Consider the following 17,891-nt stretch of genomic DNA (forward strand, 5'->3'; position numbering starts at 1 on the left):
ACCCAAACCTTCCCCTCACCCCCGCCCCCGCTTCAGCCCTCACACAAAGACACATTGATTCATTTAGTCCATCTACACAATCAGGTAACTATGAAGAGATTCTTCCATTGTTTGGCTGAGGAGAGCCAAGCATAACACATTATTATGGCATTCATCATTCCTGGCCTTAAACGGGGTGCTAATGTGATTTTATTAAAGCTATAAATCAATAAAGATTTTGTTCGTACCGCCGCGGTTCTTCCAGTAGACACGAACTTGCAGCTGGCCATCTTGGTAGAAGGGTGTGCCCACCTCCAGCGGGCCAGAAGGTCGCTTTGCCTTTGCCAATGTTGGTCCAGCGGGGGGTATCTCTTCTTTCTTTGACTTGTGCACTGATTTTACTAGGGGGGAGAAATGAGAAATATTTTCTTCTGCAGTTGAAACGCCACATTGATTCTCTCATGGCCGCAGCGTGGCGACACAAAGACAACAGTTTCCTTGTCAAAACCAAGCAGCCACAACATGTTCTTTATGCATGAATGTGCCGGAGCTGGATGGGTACCAACAGGCTTAATTCCAAATTCAGCCAACTTCTATACTACATAAAAATGTGTATGCCTGTAGCACTGAGGACTCGTCTGTCCGCTAACAGTTAATAAGAAGAATTTTGTGCTCGCGGAATGCAAACAAACTAAGGAAAACTGACTTTAGTGACGGATCAGCAAAATCACACAGAGCGCGACTTCTTCACAAACTTTGCCAATTTAGTTTGCTTTAAATATGTCGCACTACATTTAAAGTTATTTTACATTGAATAACGTTTCATTCCAGAAACAATCAACCATTCTTGACGTATGATGTTTCTTCGTTCTGTTCATTCACTCACAAGCTTTTGCCGGTGGTCAGGCTAATGGCGTGTATGCTTAGAAATGTCAGCTTGTATTAGCCATATTGGTCTCAAAATGAATGACACTTCACAATTCTGGAGGGGCACTTGGGAGAGGGCAAAACGATACATATTCTTGACCAGATGTCCTTTTTCCGTCCGGTCTGGATATTTTTTACTTTATTAAGTTGACATGTCCCAAAATATTCCCATTGTGCTGTGTCTTGCATTTGATTCCCAAATCTCAATTAAGGATGGACATACTTCCTCATAAGTTTGATTGAGTGTGTTTAATTAATTGTCTTGTGAGCGATTTGAGCAAAACGGACTGCACGACGGATTCAATGCGGATTAAATTCCAGCTGGTTCACTGTCTAATGACAATAACACATGATTAGGGGAACAACACCCATGCATACCGACACTGTGTTACATGTAACTAGGAGTTCAATACGACACAAAAATACTCGACTGTGTATGACTTTCGGCATACCGTATTTTCCGGACTATAAATCGCAGTTTTTTTCATAGCTTGGCCGGGGGTGCGACTTACACTCTGGAGCGACTTATGTGTGAAATTATTAACACACGATTATGTCATTTCACATGTTATTTTCACATTAAACCACAAGAGGGCGCTCTCGGCCGGTGTTGATAAATCGACAATGAGTCTGACGTAAGCGACATAGAAGAGGAAGCGGCGCATCGTCTACCTCCCGAGTTGGGGGAGTGGTTTAAAAGTGACACCGAGGATGAAGATTTCATTGGATTTAGTGATTTGGAGTGAAACTGATAGTTTGGTAAACTTGTTAGCATGTTCTTTATGCTAGAGTTATCTGAATAACTCTTAATATGCGGCGCGGGCACCCGCAGCGGCTCCTCTTGTTGTCTGTTGTCTGTTGAAGAGGGAGGAAATTTCAATAAATTGCACTTGATACTTGATGTTACGTCGTTACTGACATTACCAGGCATGTCAGTTATGTAACGTTAGTATACCGTACACTTATTCAGCCTGTTGTTCTCCATTTTATTTTTATTTTAAATTGCCTTTCAAGATGACAAGTATGTTTTTGGTGTTGGATTTTATCAAATAAATTTCCCCCAAAATGCGACTGAAACTCCAGTGCGACTTATATATGTTTTTTCCTTCTTAATTATGCATTTTTTTGGCTGGTGTGAATTATAATCCAGAGCGAAGTATAATCCGAAAAAATACGGTAATTACACTTCAGAAAACCACTTTACTTCTTCAGATGAACTTTTAAAATGTTTTTAGGTTTCGATTTTGCTTCTCCAAGACGGGCATATGCATGACAATGAGTGCAACCACTTTCTTGGACAAACACAAAAGTCACAGCGACACCTCTTAAGACATTCAAGTCTGGCAGCTGAAGGAAGGAGTAAATATTATCCCAGCCCCTTGGTGTTTACCTGATTCGGAATTCTGGGTGGTGCTGAATTGCAGCAAAGCTTTGGAACTCTTCAGCCGCACCTGTCCCCAATACGTCACGGCCTGCAGCTCCACAGTGTAGCTGCTGTTGACTTGCAGGGCCTCCAGGTCCACCCAGTTCTGGGCCTGTAACGACAGACAGCGGCTGGCATTTGAGTTGTGTCGCGAAAACTCGTTCTCAAATGCTTGTCACCATCCAAGCTCAGGCTCAGCCTGTGCCAAAACGAGGCCTGCGGGAAAGCCCTTCTTATGAAGAACACATGTGGAGCCGAGGAAGGCCTCCTCGTGGTGAGGAGATAGCCTTCAGGGTCTCGTGAGGGAGCCGTGTTGTCACAGCCTCCCGGGGTTTCCAACCCCAGCTTGGCTTTCTTACATTCCCCTGGCAGCAGAGAGCCTTGATGAGCTCTCGTTATTGACTGCGTGCCTGTTTTGACATTCTTCGGCCAGCAGGGTGCTTTCGAAGCCCCCGAAGGTGCCAAAGTGGAAACCAGTAGTACATGTGTCAATAGGTGTCTGGTGTCTCAGCTCTCGGTGCCACATCTGCTCTTCATTTTGAAAAACTAATTCAGGAGAAGACTCTCCGCAGGTGTGTGCGCGCTGTCTAGACGAGTAGGCTTTCTGCTTGCGTCCCTAATGAAATGATTTTCATGCTGCGCTGCGTGTTTGTGCTGATGGATGAAAGATGCAAAAGAATCACAAGTCGTCGGTGTATGTACAGTCATCACTACTCCAGAATTCGCTTATTCTTGTTTTTGTTCTGTTGGAATCAATGCCCAGCTATTTGGTTAAAAAAAAAAAAGTAAAAAAAAGAACCAATTTATGTTTTTGCACTCTTTCTGAAATGCCCTAAGGCTGCCAAAGCACTGTCTATAAAGGAATCCTTTTCAATTTGGAACTGTCGTCCTTTTCCCCTTTTTCCAATCCTCTGGTTACATTAATGAGCAATAAATAGTTATGTTTTTTAAAGCGTTTTCTTTCTGTATAATAGTGTGTGTTTTCACTCGTTTCGATATCAAATTCCACTTATTTTTAACCACAGATCTGTAAAAAAAAGGTACAGATAATTTGATTATGGAGCTGGAATGGATAAATTGCATTTTCATTCATTTCAATGGGAAATATTATCTTGATTTATGAACGTATCAAGTTACAAAGGGGCTCATGGACCAATTAAGTTCATAACTAGAAGTTCCACAGTATTGGCAGTTTCAACGGTTTATATTGGCAATTTTTAGTGGAGGTGTCAATTACTAGCAGTTTTTCACGATTCACAGCAGGGCTCAGTCGGTTTCCCCATGCAAATAGCATGGGATTACTGTGTTAAAATTCCATACAGTGAAAGCTCCAGCGTGGAATACAATAAAACTTTTGAATTATGGGTTGTTTTAACTGCAAAAAAAAAAAAAAAAAAAAAAATCCATGACCTTACAACTGCGTTAGAACAGCTTAGTTAGTGACAGACTGTGCCGTGTTCCAACTTATGTGAAAACTTGCTCAGAACAAAACACAGAGGAACTCCTGTAATTGAAATTTAATTGTACAGCACTGAGCAGCCAAACACTTTCCAATGTTGAAGTTCCATTTCCTTCTCACTGGTTATCATCACACTCTTCCTCTTTGCTGTCACCGGTTAATCCTTAACATAAATTTGGCAAACTTGATTGACTTTTGGAGAATGCCACCGTATTTATCTAAAAAAAAAAAAAAAAAGTGGAAAAAAAATAATAATACAGACTCAGACTAGTCAAATTACTGCGCTGGGAGTCGTTGTTTCATTCCTAAAGTGGTTTGTCACAGTCCATTTGGTAGCCGCAACCAAGAATTCCAGAAAAATGAAGCAGAATGGCTTTTGCCAGAAATCTACACAGCATCACGGAGTCTGTGTATATGTCAGAGAAAATAACCAATACTGCATGTAGCCATAGATTTATTCTACTCATTTACGAGAATGATTTTAAATCGAATTCAGTATCTCGGTTTTAAATTATGAGGCTTGGCAAAACTGCTCCAAATCCTCCACAGCGATCGACATTCTATAGAAGGAGCAATGTGCTGTAGTATGAGCGGATGATCTCTATGATTTAGGGTGGGGGGGGGGGTGACCAACTGATCCGAGCAAGGTCTAATCAATGAAGACACGATACATAACAGGAGGTTTTCAGTTTATGATGGAGTTTCATTCCTTTGGCAGCTTGTATCGAGGCTGGAACGTATCGTAGTCTCTCCCTAACCTACAATAATGTCATAGGCAAGAAATATTACAGTATTTGTATGGAAAAAAATTGTAGGCATAAATATAAAACACCCCCCTCCCCCTAAAAAAAAAAAAAAAAGAAGAGCATTAAGTACAGCCAGAAAACGACCTCATTCGCACAGTGCTGCACAAACTATTCAACTGCGTGCCATTCATAGCCTGGAAACTATCATGGTAAACAAAGGTGTTCCCGTATAACGGAGCCTCTAAGATCGGACCATTTTAAATTTATCGCTTGTGGAAAAAACGTGCCTGTAAGTCACACAAAACAGCGGCATCACGTGAAACCTCTTTGTACTCGACCGGAGCTCAATTCTGTATGTTTTGCTTTTACTTTGGAAGTTTTGCGTTAGTTCAGCAAGGAGCAGCCTCAACCAGGGGTGGTAGTAAAAAATAAATAAATAAAATTAAAGAAATAATTATTTTTTTAAAAATACAAAATATGTAACGTAAGCAGACTCTCTTTCAGTAGCACCGTTTTCCGGTTTCGTACATGCTTGACCCTGACCCTGGAAGAGGTTCCAGGGTGTCCACGTTTCTTGACGGCCTTCCATCCCTACTAGGGGTTGAGCGGACTAGTCGACTAGTCAACTATATCGCTCTGCAATGTCAGCTACAGCTTGAAATCGATTCATTGCCAATCACGTGTGTTGTATTATAAACAAAGAAGCAGCGCTGGAATCAACGCGTGGTTGTCTGGTGTAGCGATTTAGCATATTACGCTACTTTATTCTTGCACCGCTGTGCAAACGAGTTCATTACATGCAGTTTGTAACCCCGAAACGTTGTATGTGCGTTCCATCCAAAACCGAGGCCCCCCCTCTATATTTATTTGCACCAGTTTATCTGTAAAAATGATGGATCGTTTTACATCACATTTTTTTGCATGATTGTCACAGTGACACAAGTTGAGGCTACATTCTGACCATATAGCCTGCTTTCATTCCCTGCTTTTTACTGTCTCTGTCCGAATGCCGAGTGGATACGATAATGGCAATCACATTATCTTGATCCGTTCACAATTTGTACGCGTTTGTTGTATGTGCAGATAAAATGCTTACATGTGATAAAGCCACAGAAACAGGCACCATGAGCAACAGAAGGGATGGCTGCCAGTCGACATCAATAAAGTCCCAGAGCCATTTTTAGCATCCTTCTAGTGTCTGAAGTACAATAAATAACGACCTAATAATGTATCTTTGTGGAAATACTGCATGAATCACAATTAACGTGTCCTTCTTCAAAGCGTAACCGCGCTGAAGGGTTCTTCAATCAGTCTGAGGAAGGAAAAGCAACAAACAGAACCGCTGACTCTGTTTGTGATTGATGGCTTCGCATGCAACAACGGAAGAATCCCGAGGAGGGGACCTTGAGTGAGATAATGTCGGAAAGCGGAAAATGATGAGGGGGTGGGTTGAGGCAGGGACGATTGGGAGGGAGCGTTTACCCCGTTGGTGGTCTTTCTCCTCCTCTTCTTGGACGGAACCGTCGACTTGGTGGGCACAGTCCAGCTCCAGAACACTTTGTAGTGATGTATGGGAATGTCGGGCTCCTCTGGCAAGCTCCAGTTGAGACGAACTGTCACCAGACCTTCATCTCCCTGCGTCACGTTGGTGACACAGAGGCTGCTCGGGCGTGGCGGGGCGGACGGGTCTGGAGGACAAAGAAGCAAACGCTGTCACGGGGGTGACAAATCTCACACATCTGCAGACGTTTAAGACGCCGAGGTTCTTTTCGGGCGAGTCTGATTTAAGGTGGAGTACATTTGGAGCCAAAATGCCTTTCACCACTTTGGCTGCGGAGTGGAGGGGTGACTGGTATGACACTATGTAAAGTAATTAGCCCTCCGCTGACAATGCACTGTGAGATGTTATGACAGGTGTCATATCCCGGCTACGACAGCACAAGTGGTCAGGGGTGAACAAACACATGGCGGCCAGCTTTGGCATCGGCATCAGAGCGTTGTGAAGAATGTGCGAGCGGAGTCGATGCGCTCCTCTTGCTGTGCTATAGCTTGCTTCTGATGTCAGAAAGAAAGAGGAGGGGCCACTTGCCAGAAGTCTTCTAATGTAATCAAGTACAAATACTTCACGACTGTACTTTAGTTGAAATTTTTTTTTGGATAATCACTTTTACTGTGCTACATTGCCTAAATGAAATAATACAATAGTACCTTCAAAATAACCTTGCCTGCAAAGTGAATTCTCACCGTACTTGTGAGTTTACAAAACCCAGAGAATCCATCTTGTCCTAAGACCGTTGATTTGCTGATCAAGAATATTGGCCGGTGAGTATTTTTATATAATCCGTCAAAATGTGTTCACCATTTATGTTCAAATATCCGCAACTGTCAATGCTAACTGCTAGCACGCTAGCGTGTTATTGTCAGTTATCATTAAGCTAAGCTAAGACTTTTCATAAAGGTGTTTTTCTTTTGTTAAAAGTTTTAAAAATGTGTAATTCTTGTTTTTCTACAGCATGGCAGTGAACCTCAACTGGGAGTGGTCTTGAAAAGCTTGAGGTTTCTTTTTTTGATGGGTTCAGTATTTGCCAAAGTGCAGCTCCTTGCTCAGTGAGTTGAAAATTGCAATGTGGTTGGTGTCATGTACAACGTTGTTGACAGCCATGCTCCTCTGAACAAAATAGAGATGTATCTCAACAGCTCTGATCGCTAGCTGCAATTGCATGCTGTACTTTATACAGGGCTGCTGCTGTACTGCTCCTTGCCTCTGATGTCAGAGAGAGAGAGAGAGGGAAAGCAAAAGAGAGATAGGCAGTGCCACTTGCCAGGCACTAGAGCAAGGAATAATGAGAAAATGACTCCTCTCTCTCTCTTCCTTTCTCTTTCCCTCTCCCACCTGAAACACATTTAAGCTGCTCCACACACACACACACACACACACACACACACACACACACACACACACACACACACACACACACACACACACACACACACACACACACACACACACGGACACATGGGCTCTGCATACCAGCTGACGTTGGCGGCGCAAGACAAATAAGCCTCCCCCTTCTTACAAATTGCCCAAACAAAAAGTGTAGCAGGGGCAAAATTGCAATCAGATGATACAGGGCAGGCTATGTAAATAGCAATGCTCTGAACGAACGTCCGGGAGCTCATCAGAGCCATGACAGCTCCCATCAATCTATCAATGTCCTGTCACTGATTGGCCTGATTGGGGATCGCTTTCTATTCCACCCTCCTGAGCGGAATCCCTTTTTCCCCACCTGGTGCCGCGCTCTATCGGAGCGCCATCCACAACGCTCTGGGGAGCACATGCATGATGAAGGATTGACAGTGCGGGTCAACGCGCTCACATACTCAGGCAACACGCATGTAATACCAGCCACATATGTACTTGGCTTTTGGCCTCTTAAAAAGAAAGGGTCAGGCAAACGATTACCGGGACATGTTTCCCTATTAATCGATTAAACGTAATGTTTAAAATATTCGCACGGAGTAGGGACTGGCTCCTGGGGCCAAATAATTGACCCAACCCCCCACTCCTGAGCACAAAAAGAATCATTCAAAAGTGCCTGTATTCGTATTTTAAACCAAAATACCAGAAATTATGATATATGACATACAGAAGGTTGGAATTAAGATTAGATCTCAGACCAATACACTTACTAACCCAATTCCTTACTCACATGTACACTGACAAATATTCAATATATTCAAAAGATGGCAGTTTGTGATATTGTCATTTACTGGCTTGGCATGAAAAAGACATTTTCAGTCGGTCTCGCAGGCCTGTGTGATCAGAATGCAAAGAAACTAAAGGCATTCCAGTTTTCACGTATAAAGTCACATTTCCGCAGGTTTCCACTGTTCAACATTTTTTTTCTTGAGGAATTTTCAGTTGAGAAAGCAGACGATAACTCACAGTGCGGTTCGCTAATCTACATGAGGTATCTCTGTTTAAAAAAAAAAAAAATGTTCAGTGCACAGCCCTGCCAACATGTCAAACAAACATGTTTAGTGTCATGCAACGAGGCAGCGACATGACGCTAATCTCGAGCAAAGATCTACAGCAATTAAAAAAAGTTGTGTCACTTCACTGGGAGCCAAGATTGCATTTGCTTTCATTTTGGAGCTGATATACCCGTCTAAGTTAGACATATTACATTTACGCAGAACTGTAAAGAAGCGGGATGGGGGGCTGGGGGGCTCCTGTAATCGCATTTGACTGCACTCGAAAGGTTCTGAGCACTCAAATGCCTTATTCAATTTCACTTCAAATTTGTTGATCTCATTGGCCATAACATTCGGTACACCTTCATAACTTTTTGAGAACCAGTGCAGTTTGCATTTGCGGACATAATTTGTTCATGTTTTTTTCATATACAGCGAATGCACGACGTCAAATTAAACCCTTATGTTACAATTTCTACAATTTTTGTAGATTTTTGCGTGTTGTCATCTTTAAATCAAAGACAAGGCATACAAATTGTGTGATATGAAATATTCCAATTCATGTTTTATATGTATAGATATATTTTAAGTTTTGGTCATAGCACAGTACCGCTTTTATTGTCCATAGAGGGCAAAAATACCAAGAAAAAAATCAGAACTATATATGTATGTATAGCGCTGATGCCACTGAACATGTCAAGTGGTTGAAAGTAAAATAAATATTCAGGAATAATAGTTTTACAATTTTTGTAAAATTGTATGTTGCGCTATATAAAATTATTTACATCGACTGCAGCACAAGGGATTTATTAACCTATCATGTATGGAGCAGATTTTTTTTTTTTTTTTTTTTTTTTAATGTTTTGATTTTAAAAAAGAAATTGATAGTTGAACCAAAACACTGACAAGGGAATGAGCAGGTAAATCAATCCGAAAAGCTCCACCAGCTCCGAGGTCTTAAGCACAACAAATGGAAGTCAGCGGGTGTCAAGCAGGAACTGACACTTTAGTCCGAAAGACCACACAACAAGCACACACAAACACACGTGCATATTTACGTACACACCTCTAGTGGAGCGGAAGTGTTTGCTTGGCGCAGTGAACCCGCGGGTCCCGTGCACGTTGACCGCGGCCACTCTGAACTGGTACCATCTGCTGGCTCTGATGTCGGCCAGTTGGACCCGCTCCTCGGCAGTCTGAGGGACAGATGGGGAGAGAGAGAACAGCAGGGGTCAGGGTTCACGCCGGGTCAGAGCCCCTTGTGTGAGTTTGCTGGCACATCAGTCATCCGCGTGTTTCTCCTCAGCGAAGGTTTCAAAAGACGAGGTGACTTTGAGGAATGGGCAACTGTACGGACACGTCCGTCAGAGCATCGCCGCACGTTCACAGCTGCAGCACGTGACGTACCAAAGCCACGTTAACACCTTTGCGTTTACATTTCAGTTTGCTATCGCAGAGTTCATTTCAGATCAGTCAACCTTGAATCGGCTTGTTTCACCCATCGATTTTCTGTAGTGCTTGTCCTCATTTGGGTTATCGGGGGAGCTTGGAGCTATCCCACCTGACTTGGGGCCGAGTGGCGTTGTTTTCACCATGGACTGGTCACCGATCAATGGCAAGGGATAGTTTGTGATTAGACATCTCACTAAACATGTTTTCTTCCCACTCAAAAATGTTCTGAAGTGTACAACCAGCACTGGAACCCTAAAGTCCCTTCGACTGAGAAGTGGACTGCTTTGGGTGAAATTTTTTTTACGATGGAAACTAATTGATATGGAAGCAAACCCCTTGGTGGAAACAAGAAACAACAAAAAGCCTGCCTGGATCTATTTTGGATTTATGTATATTGCTACAGTAGGTAATAGGGATGGAAACCCTGCTGCTATTAGCAAACAAGGGCAGTTGAGGCTGCCACTAAAAATGTTATACACTGGAAATTTTTGGTCGAAAACCGAATTGGTCGAGAACCGAGACGTTCGAAAACCAAGGTTTGACTGTATTACCGTATTTTCCGCACTATAAGGCGCACCTAAAAGCCTTCCATTTTCTTAAAAGCTCACAGCGCGCCTTAAAATCCGATGCACCTTGTATATGGTCATTACGGTAATATGTCAACCCCAAAATGGCTCCTTGCTAGAGACATGCTTACAACGCAGAGTTCAAACTTAAGGCGATCGGTTTCGCAGTTGATCACGGAAATAGAGCAGCGGCAAGACATTAACGTTAACGAGTCAATGTTATAACTTGCTGTTGGTGAAGTGAACTGTGTCGCTGCTTTTTTAAATAAGTTTTACTGACATCTGATCGTCGCTATATAAATCAGGGTGTCGTGTAGTGTTCTGTTGGTATTTCCTTGAGCGTAGCTCCATCTAGTGGATGCATTGTAGATTGTGTCTTATAATGCAGTGCGTCCAATATATGAAAAAAAATTACAAAATAGGCCATTCATTGAAGGTGCGCCTCACAATTCAGTGTGGAAAATACGGTATTGTTTAAACCACTGTATCACTATAACATACTTAACATCAATTCATGTACAGTACTACTTTCCTATTTTAGACTGGACTTTGGCGGAATGTTGTGGAATCTTCAGCCGGAAAAGTTGAAGAGTGAACCACGAATATGTGGGGCGTTACTGTCTAGCCTTATGTAGGTTACCCACCTGCACGACCGTCTCCCACTCGGTGGCATCGTCCTCGCTGGGGTGAATGCCAAAGTTCCAGCGCCGCTGCACCACGTAAAGAACGGGTTCCACCGAAATGTTGAACTTGGATGACCAGCGGATCTCCAGCTGGCCCAAGGGCAGCTCGACAAACACCAGCTCCTTCCTCGGCTTCAGGGGGACTCCTGCGGAAGACACGCCAGTGAGCACAGCGGTCTGGAAGTTAACGTTGCATTTTATTCATTTGCGCAAAAGACACTTCGAAAATACATAAAACGCAGCACGGGCATTTGAGAACGAGACATGATCTCACTGCAATAGTTGGGATCCACGCTGAGGGTCAATAGCTTCTTTTCTTGACTGTGACACATTGTGACACTTTTGGCCGCGGTGGTGTGTTTTAGTAGCTGCGAACGTCAAAGTTCACTCGCGTCACTGCACTTTGCAATCGGGCCTTTGAGTTGAAGCCGCAGAGTGGATGTGTGTGTGAGCTTGATTCAGCGCAGGAGGTCAGACTAATGTTCATCGAAGACTGAATATACTTCCTCTGGAGTAGGAGATGGGAGCAGTGATAATGAGATTGAGATTGGACTTGTTGGTCAATAAGCTGTCAAGCACTTTAGAACGCTATATTACAAATTGCAAAAAAAAAAAATAAACGCACAGTATCGAGTGCATCAGTCAGAATGATCAACAAAGTAGAATGACGGTTTCTTGCATTTACTTCTCTGCACCTTCACGATAAGGACACAAATTTTGTCTCGGGGGGGGGGGGGCTGATCTATTGATTTATCAGGCTTGGTACCCTCAAATGTTACAGTGATGACCACAAATCCTTTCAACCAATGAGCAACCAGCCGTGGCTTACATATCGATGCGGTATCAGCTCAACCCACAACCCTGGCTGAGCAGGTAATACAAACAATGCCGGGTAACGTCTGGTTTTCATTGGCAAGAATTAGCAAGGCGTACTGAGATGAAGATGGGGTACCTGGTCGTACTCATAGCCAGTGACTCTTTGAGACTTTACTGGTCACGGTGGTGTGTTAGCAGCTGCTCATTTGCATCACTACATTCAGCCTTCCGCATGCTGTGCGCAGAAAACGTGAGCTTTGTCACGAGCTGGAGGTCAGCCATTTGCTGTCATGAAGTCAAAGATGAGACAGTCACCTCCGGTGAACAGGAGATAGGGACTCGACTATGGCTTTTACGCTAGGTGCACGTGTCAAAGTACTTTTGATGGTTTCATCGCCTCATTTGAGAGCCTGTCACAATATATTACGCAGAGTGAGTTCAGTGAATGTGAGTCAAATAGGAATAAACCTGAAGCAAGAGCAGGATTGCCGATATTGCCTTTAAATTCACCTTCTTGCTTTCGTGGAGCCTTTTGTCTCGTGATTTGGCCCGTATACCTTTTCGAAGAAGCTCTTCGAACAGGTTTGATATTTTGAGTCATTTTTGCAAGTTTGTGGGACAGCTTTTTTTTTCCTGTTTGTGATTGGGAAAAAAAGTTTGCACCTAATTTCAGGAAAATTCTTTTTGGTCAGTCTCTCTGTGGGGCACAAGTCAATTCTAATAGTTTGTTCAATTAATAGTTTGTTCAATTATTGTTCAAGTGAGTGTAAACAGGGTGACAGAATTATTGCAAAATCTCAATGTTATTTGTTACACATGACAATTTGACATTTCGGTACAGATTTAAGCAAGTTGACACACATGAGTTACTTTCGCGGTCCGTATAAAATGACCCGGAGGGGCCGGATCTGGCCCGCGGGCCTTGAGTTTGACACCTGTGCTCTACACTGTGATCGATTGTAAGATTTCTGGCCGCAGTGGTGTGTTTTAGCGGTTGCTCACACGCATGTTCACTTGCATCACTGCACTTGCATTCAGTCTTGCAAAAGCTCTTCTCGGTTAAATGGGAGTTTTACGAAGTGCAGAAGGTCAACCGAATGCTCATCCAATACCGAATGCGCTGCCATTAAGTAGAAGATAGGAGCGTCGGCTTTGCTGATAATGAGATAGGGATTGGACCGCATCGTCAGTAAGCCGTCAAGTCCTTTAGAACATTATATTGGACCACCGGCGTCCAAGACACGCTCAAGGCTACCGCAGCCCTTGTTGGTGGGCAGCGTGATCAAGACCGTGTTTTGACTTCACAGCATTTCATCTAATTGCATCTCATAAAAGGGGATTGGAAGAACATGCTGGAAGATGAAGAAAGGGCCCCTTGAGCGGCCCGCGGAGTCTTTTGTTTAGTCCCTGCGATAACAGCGTCGTACATGCGTACAGCTGGGGGTCATTGCGCTGCGGTTTCACAGCTCCGTGGCTTGCGTGTGTTTGTGTGCGCCAGTCGACCGACGTGTCACATTTCCTGCGCCACGACGTGCGCCTGGGTAACCGCAGCATTCCTCCCTTCCCCTCGGCCTGAGCTCATCTTCTCACAAAGTCACCCAAGTCCTCCCGGTGCAGACACACGAAACCACACCAGCGCACATCTGTGCTTGCTGCCTGGCTTCTTCCGCAAAATGTGGGAGGGTATCAAATGCACTTTCTCGCAGCTTTACGCCTTCCAAAGATAACTTTCGAATCGGGCTCGCTCCCAACAATCACACAACGTTCGTCTTTCAATGGCCCCGCGTGCTTACTCCAGGCAACGTGACGTAACCCTACTGTCGTGCCATTTGGGTGGGGGTGGTGGTAGTGGGGGGCAGAGGGGGGTCCGTTGATGTCTTAATCGTGCCAGCAATAATCATTTCCACCGCTAACAAACTGCGCTAATCACAGACAGTGGAATTAAAAACACTACGCAGGCGGAGGACGGCGGATAGGCTAATTAACTTTCATAGGATTACATTCGATGTAATCATTTTGACATCGACATTTTACGCTCCATTTTTCCCCATCATATTAATATGAAGGGTGATCATTCAGGTCGCATCAGTATAGGGCACGGATTACTAAACTTTTATCAAGTTATTAAGTCTTCTCTTATGGTCCAGCCATCCATGTTCTGTATGGCTTTTCTACGACCTGAAGTATACCCTGGACTGGTCGCCAGCCAACTGAAGGGAACATATAGGAAAATAAGCATTCATCATTCATTATAGTCTTCAATTAACTAACCGTGCATGTTTTGGGAATGTAGAGTTGCGCCATGAAGTCATTAATCAAGGAAAGCGACTGAGCGTTGCCAAATAAAACATCTGAATATAGATGAGGGTAGTGGTTGTGTCTGAATACTGCAGGATGAGCTGTTGTGATGCACAGAACGATGGATAAAAAAACATCTGGTTTGGTTTAATGTGATATCCAGGTCAACAAAGGACCAACACGAGACTAGAAAATATTTGCTGTAATTTTTCCAGTTCATTTTACCAGTGGCACATTTAGGTTGTGCCACAACAAGCTTTACACCGCAGGTGTCAAACTCAAGGCCCGGGGGCCAGATCCGGCCCACCACATCATTTTATGCGGCGTAACTCAAAAGTGGCCCGCGACAAAAATGAGTCGACACCCCTGCTTTACACTGAGCCATTTCGAACAAGCCAGACTAACATCCAGACATCCAATTTCTGAACAGGGTTGCGGGAGGGTGCTGGACCCTTCTCAGCACACTTTGGGCGAAAAGCGGACGACACCCTGAACTGGTCGCCAGTCAGTCGCCCAGACTAACATACATTGTGAATTATTATTGAGGTGTTTTATTCCAGCACATCGATTATTGCACACTTACTTTATCATTGGCAAAATATTATGATGGGCAGCCCGGTAGCCCAGTGGTTAGCACGTCGACCTCACGGTACAGAGGTCGTGGGTTCGATCCCGGCTCCGGCGTCCCTGTGTGGAGTTTGCATGTTCTGCCCGGGCCTGCGTGGGTTTTCTCCGGGTACTACGGTTTCCTCCCACATTCCAAAAATATGCATGGCAGGCTGATTGAACACTCTAAATTTCCTCTAGGTGTGAGTGTGGATGGTTGTTCATCTCTGTGTGCCCTGCGATTGGCTGGCAACCGGTTCAGGGTCTCCCCCCGCCTACTGCACGAAGACAGCTGGGATAGGCTCCAGCACCCCCCGCAACCCTTGTGAGGATAAAGCGGCATGGATGGATGGATGGAAAATATTATGACATGCTATTCGATACAAACATGGGCTTTGCTGCCTATCACAAGCCCGTTGGGGGTCCAGGAATGCTCAGGCACACCTGGACACATCTGAGTGATGTCACAGGGGGAAATGCTCCATTTCACTCTGCTTGTGTTTGCTAATAGCTTCCAGTATCACGGATCATCACGGTAATGACTGCACACGCATACACATGAGCCGCTTGTACACACATAGAAACAATTATACCCTTTAAACCATGAGCGACTAATTAGACCTTTGACACAGAGAGGCCACAAGAACAATTTCAATGGAACGCCGGAATGTAATGTCGGCGTAATTTGGAGTAAACGCGCCGGCGAGCTGTCACACGCTCCCTTCAATGACGGCACAGGCGAGCCCGTGCGTGAAGGTCTTCAAAACACACTGGATGGTTTTCATTGACCGGGTCAATGGAATGTTCCAAGGTTTGCGCTCTTTTCATCTTTCCACATGAACATTCTGTTCACCTTTTGGGGCATGACATCCACCATTGGAGTCTCTCTCTCTCTCTCTCTCTCTCTCTCTCTCTCTCTCTCTCTCTCTCTCTCTCTCTCTCTCTCTTTCTCAGGATCTTTCCACCATCTGCGTCCATGCGCTGGCATTCCAGAGTGCGTGCACCTGCCGGTCATTACTGAGCACAGTGACTGCGTGTGTACTGTTGCCAAAGTGTGATTAAAAGCAGCCCATTCGAAAATCGATGCGACCGTATTGTCCGCTGCCCTCTGTTTTGGCCTTGAGCGACCGACAACAGCAATGTGCTGAGAGCGGATGTGCGACGGTGTTTCAGTTAACAACTCAGTACCTTCGCAACATAACAACTCACTCAACCCACTCAAGTGGCACAATACAACTGTTGGAGCGATATGCTGGAGTAGAATAACAATATGAATATTCAGGACTGGTGACGACCACATTTTCTCAAATACCGACCTCACAAGATACGAATTTCCAAGCCCCAGTAAAAGCTTTTTTTCGTTTCTTTCGTTTACCTTTGTACAGGTTCTTGGGGAGCTGACAGGTATGGCCACAGCCATTGGAGCAGCATTTCTTAACGGTCGAGCACTCTCCGTCCTCCTCGCAGCTTTCCACGCAGGCCGCTGCAAAGCCGCTGGCCTTCTCTGGGGCAGGACAGTCGCCCTGCTTCACGCCCTCGATGGACTTCAGGAACTCGCAACTGGTGAGGCACTCGTAGTGCTTCTTGGGAAAGAGTGGCTGTGGGGGAGGAGCAGGAGGAAAAAACAAGTCAGGGATCCTCATGTTTGCATTAAATCTCTATGGAGTGATGAGGAAACAACTTTCATTCAGCCCTTCACGCAAAACATAGAAAAGGAAAATTTTTTTATTCATTACCTTATTTTTCATACCATTTGGTGAAATATTAATGAACGTGACTCTTTTTATAACAAATGGTTTGTTGTATTTGTGTTTATTTGATAAATTTAGTACTACTGTAGAAGGTTCAGACCGGGTCTGCTCAAAAAAAAAAGTTGGAGTCGAAGCGCTGGTGGCTAATGCAACTTTGGCATAGTTTCTACTTTCTGGACCTGGATTTCCCATCTCTGCATCATGCCAGTTTATTTCTTCCCCTGAGTTGTGCGTGTGACTGCTGTAACATTAGTCAGCGTGGAAAAATGATTCCTGCGAAGTTCGGAGGCCGAGATTTGACGTCGATTTATTTTGTAATCCAATTATGTGAGTTATTAGATTCAATGTAACAGCTCTACCTCAGGCAATTCCTTACTGTGCTTTTAAATGTGCTCAATCAGGCAGCACAACTACTGTGTACATGTAACGACATACCTCGCATAGATCCTGGCATTGGTTTTCCTTCAGGTCCCAGGATTCCTTGCAGGGCTCCAGGCACTGTAAAAAAATAAAATAAAGAAGCGGGAGAACAGGTGTCAGCGACATCAAAGATGTTTGATTCCCAAAGGCCACACACGCCTCTTTTTTGCTACAGATGCCCCGCATACCTTGAAGAGACATAAATAATCTCTATCATAAAGCAAACACTGCCAAGGTAGGTCTATTATGCGCAGAAAGACACGCCCTGTCTCTTGTAATCTAGTGCTGTTTGGATTCTTGTTGATGTAGCCTCTGACGGATTCCTCCTTCATGCCTTAACAGCACGAGACCCCCACTACCCAAACCGCAAACTGTCTGCGCTTCATACCCTTCACTCTGCCTCTTCACCTGCTCCTCATTTTCATGTCCAGGCCTGATTTTGTCCATCTGGCACCAGTAGCAAACTCCTCCCCTTTTACCAGCGGCTTCATAAAAAACACACTTTGCCTTCAAGTTCTTGGGATTCCCACACGGAACGCATTGACTAAACATTTGGCACAGGTGCAGGATCAAATCGGTGTGGCACCAAGCCATTTTGACGAACATGATGGGCTGATAATGGAGAATTTGCCTGAAAAGCATTTAATACATCAGCTCACTCCCAATGACTCAAATTCAATAAGAGTGACTGTACCCAATACAAACTGACAGATGCAGCCTTAAGGGAGGGTGTTCATTCGTGACCGAGATAGATGGCGGGGAGAAGGGGAGGGGAAGTGGGGGGGGGGGG

General features: G+C 44.4%; 1 protein-coding gene across 1 annotated transcript in view; it reads right to left on the reverse strand.

Moving 5' to 3' along the window:
- The window catches only part of anos1 (anosmin 1), a 63,372-nt gene that overhangs the window by 13,989 nt on the left and 31,492 nt on the right, over nt 1–17,891 (reverse strand). Inside the window, exons 3-9 of the mRNA XM_019895515.1 lie at nt 17,117–17,179; nt 16,306–16,528; nt 11,172–11,356; nt 9,576–9,705; nt 6,017–6,222; nt 2,297–2,441; nt 228–380 (exon numbers count right to left, since the gene is read on the reverse strand). Coding sequence (XP_019751074.1) covers nt 228–380; nt 2,297–2,441; nt 6,017–6,222; nt 9,576–9,705; nt 11,172–11,356; nt 16,306–16,528; nt 17,117–17,179 — 1,105 coding nt within the window. The remainder of the gene's footprint in view (nt 1–227; nt 381–2,296; nt 2,442–6,016; nt 6,223–9,575; nt 9,706–11,171; nt 11,357–16,305; nt 16,529–17,116; nt 17,180–17,891) is intronic.

Source organism: Hippocampus comes, unplaced genomic scaffold, assembly GCF_001891065.2.
Source record: "Hippocampus comes isolate QL1 unplaced genomic scaffold, H_comes_QL1_v1.1 scaffold237, whole genome shotgun sequence".
Classification (NCBI taxonomy): Eukaryota; Metazoa; Chordata; class Actinopteri; order Syngnathiformes; family Syngnathidae; genus Hippocampus; species Hippocampus comes.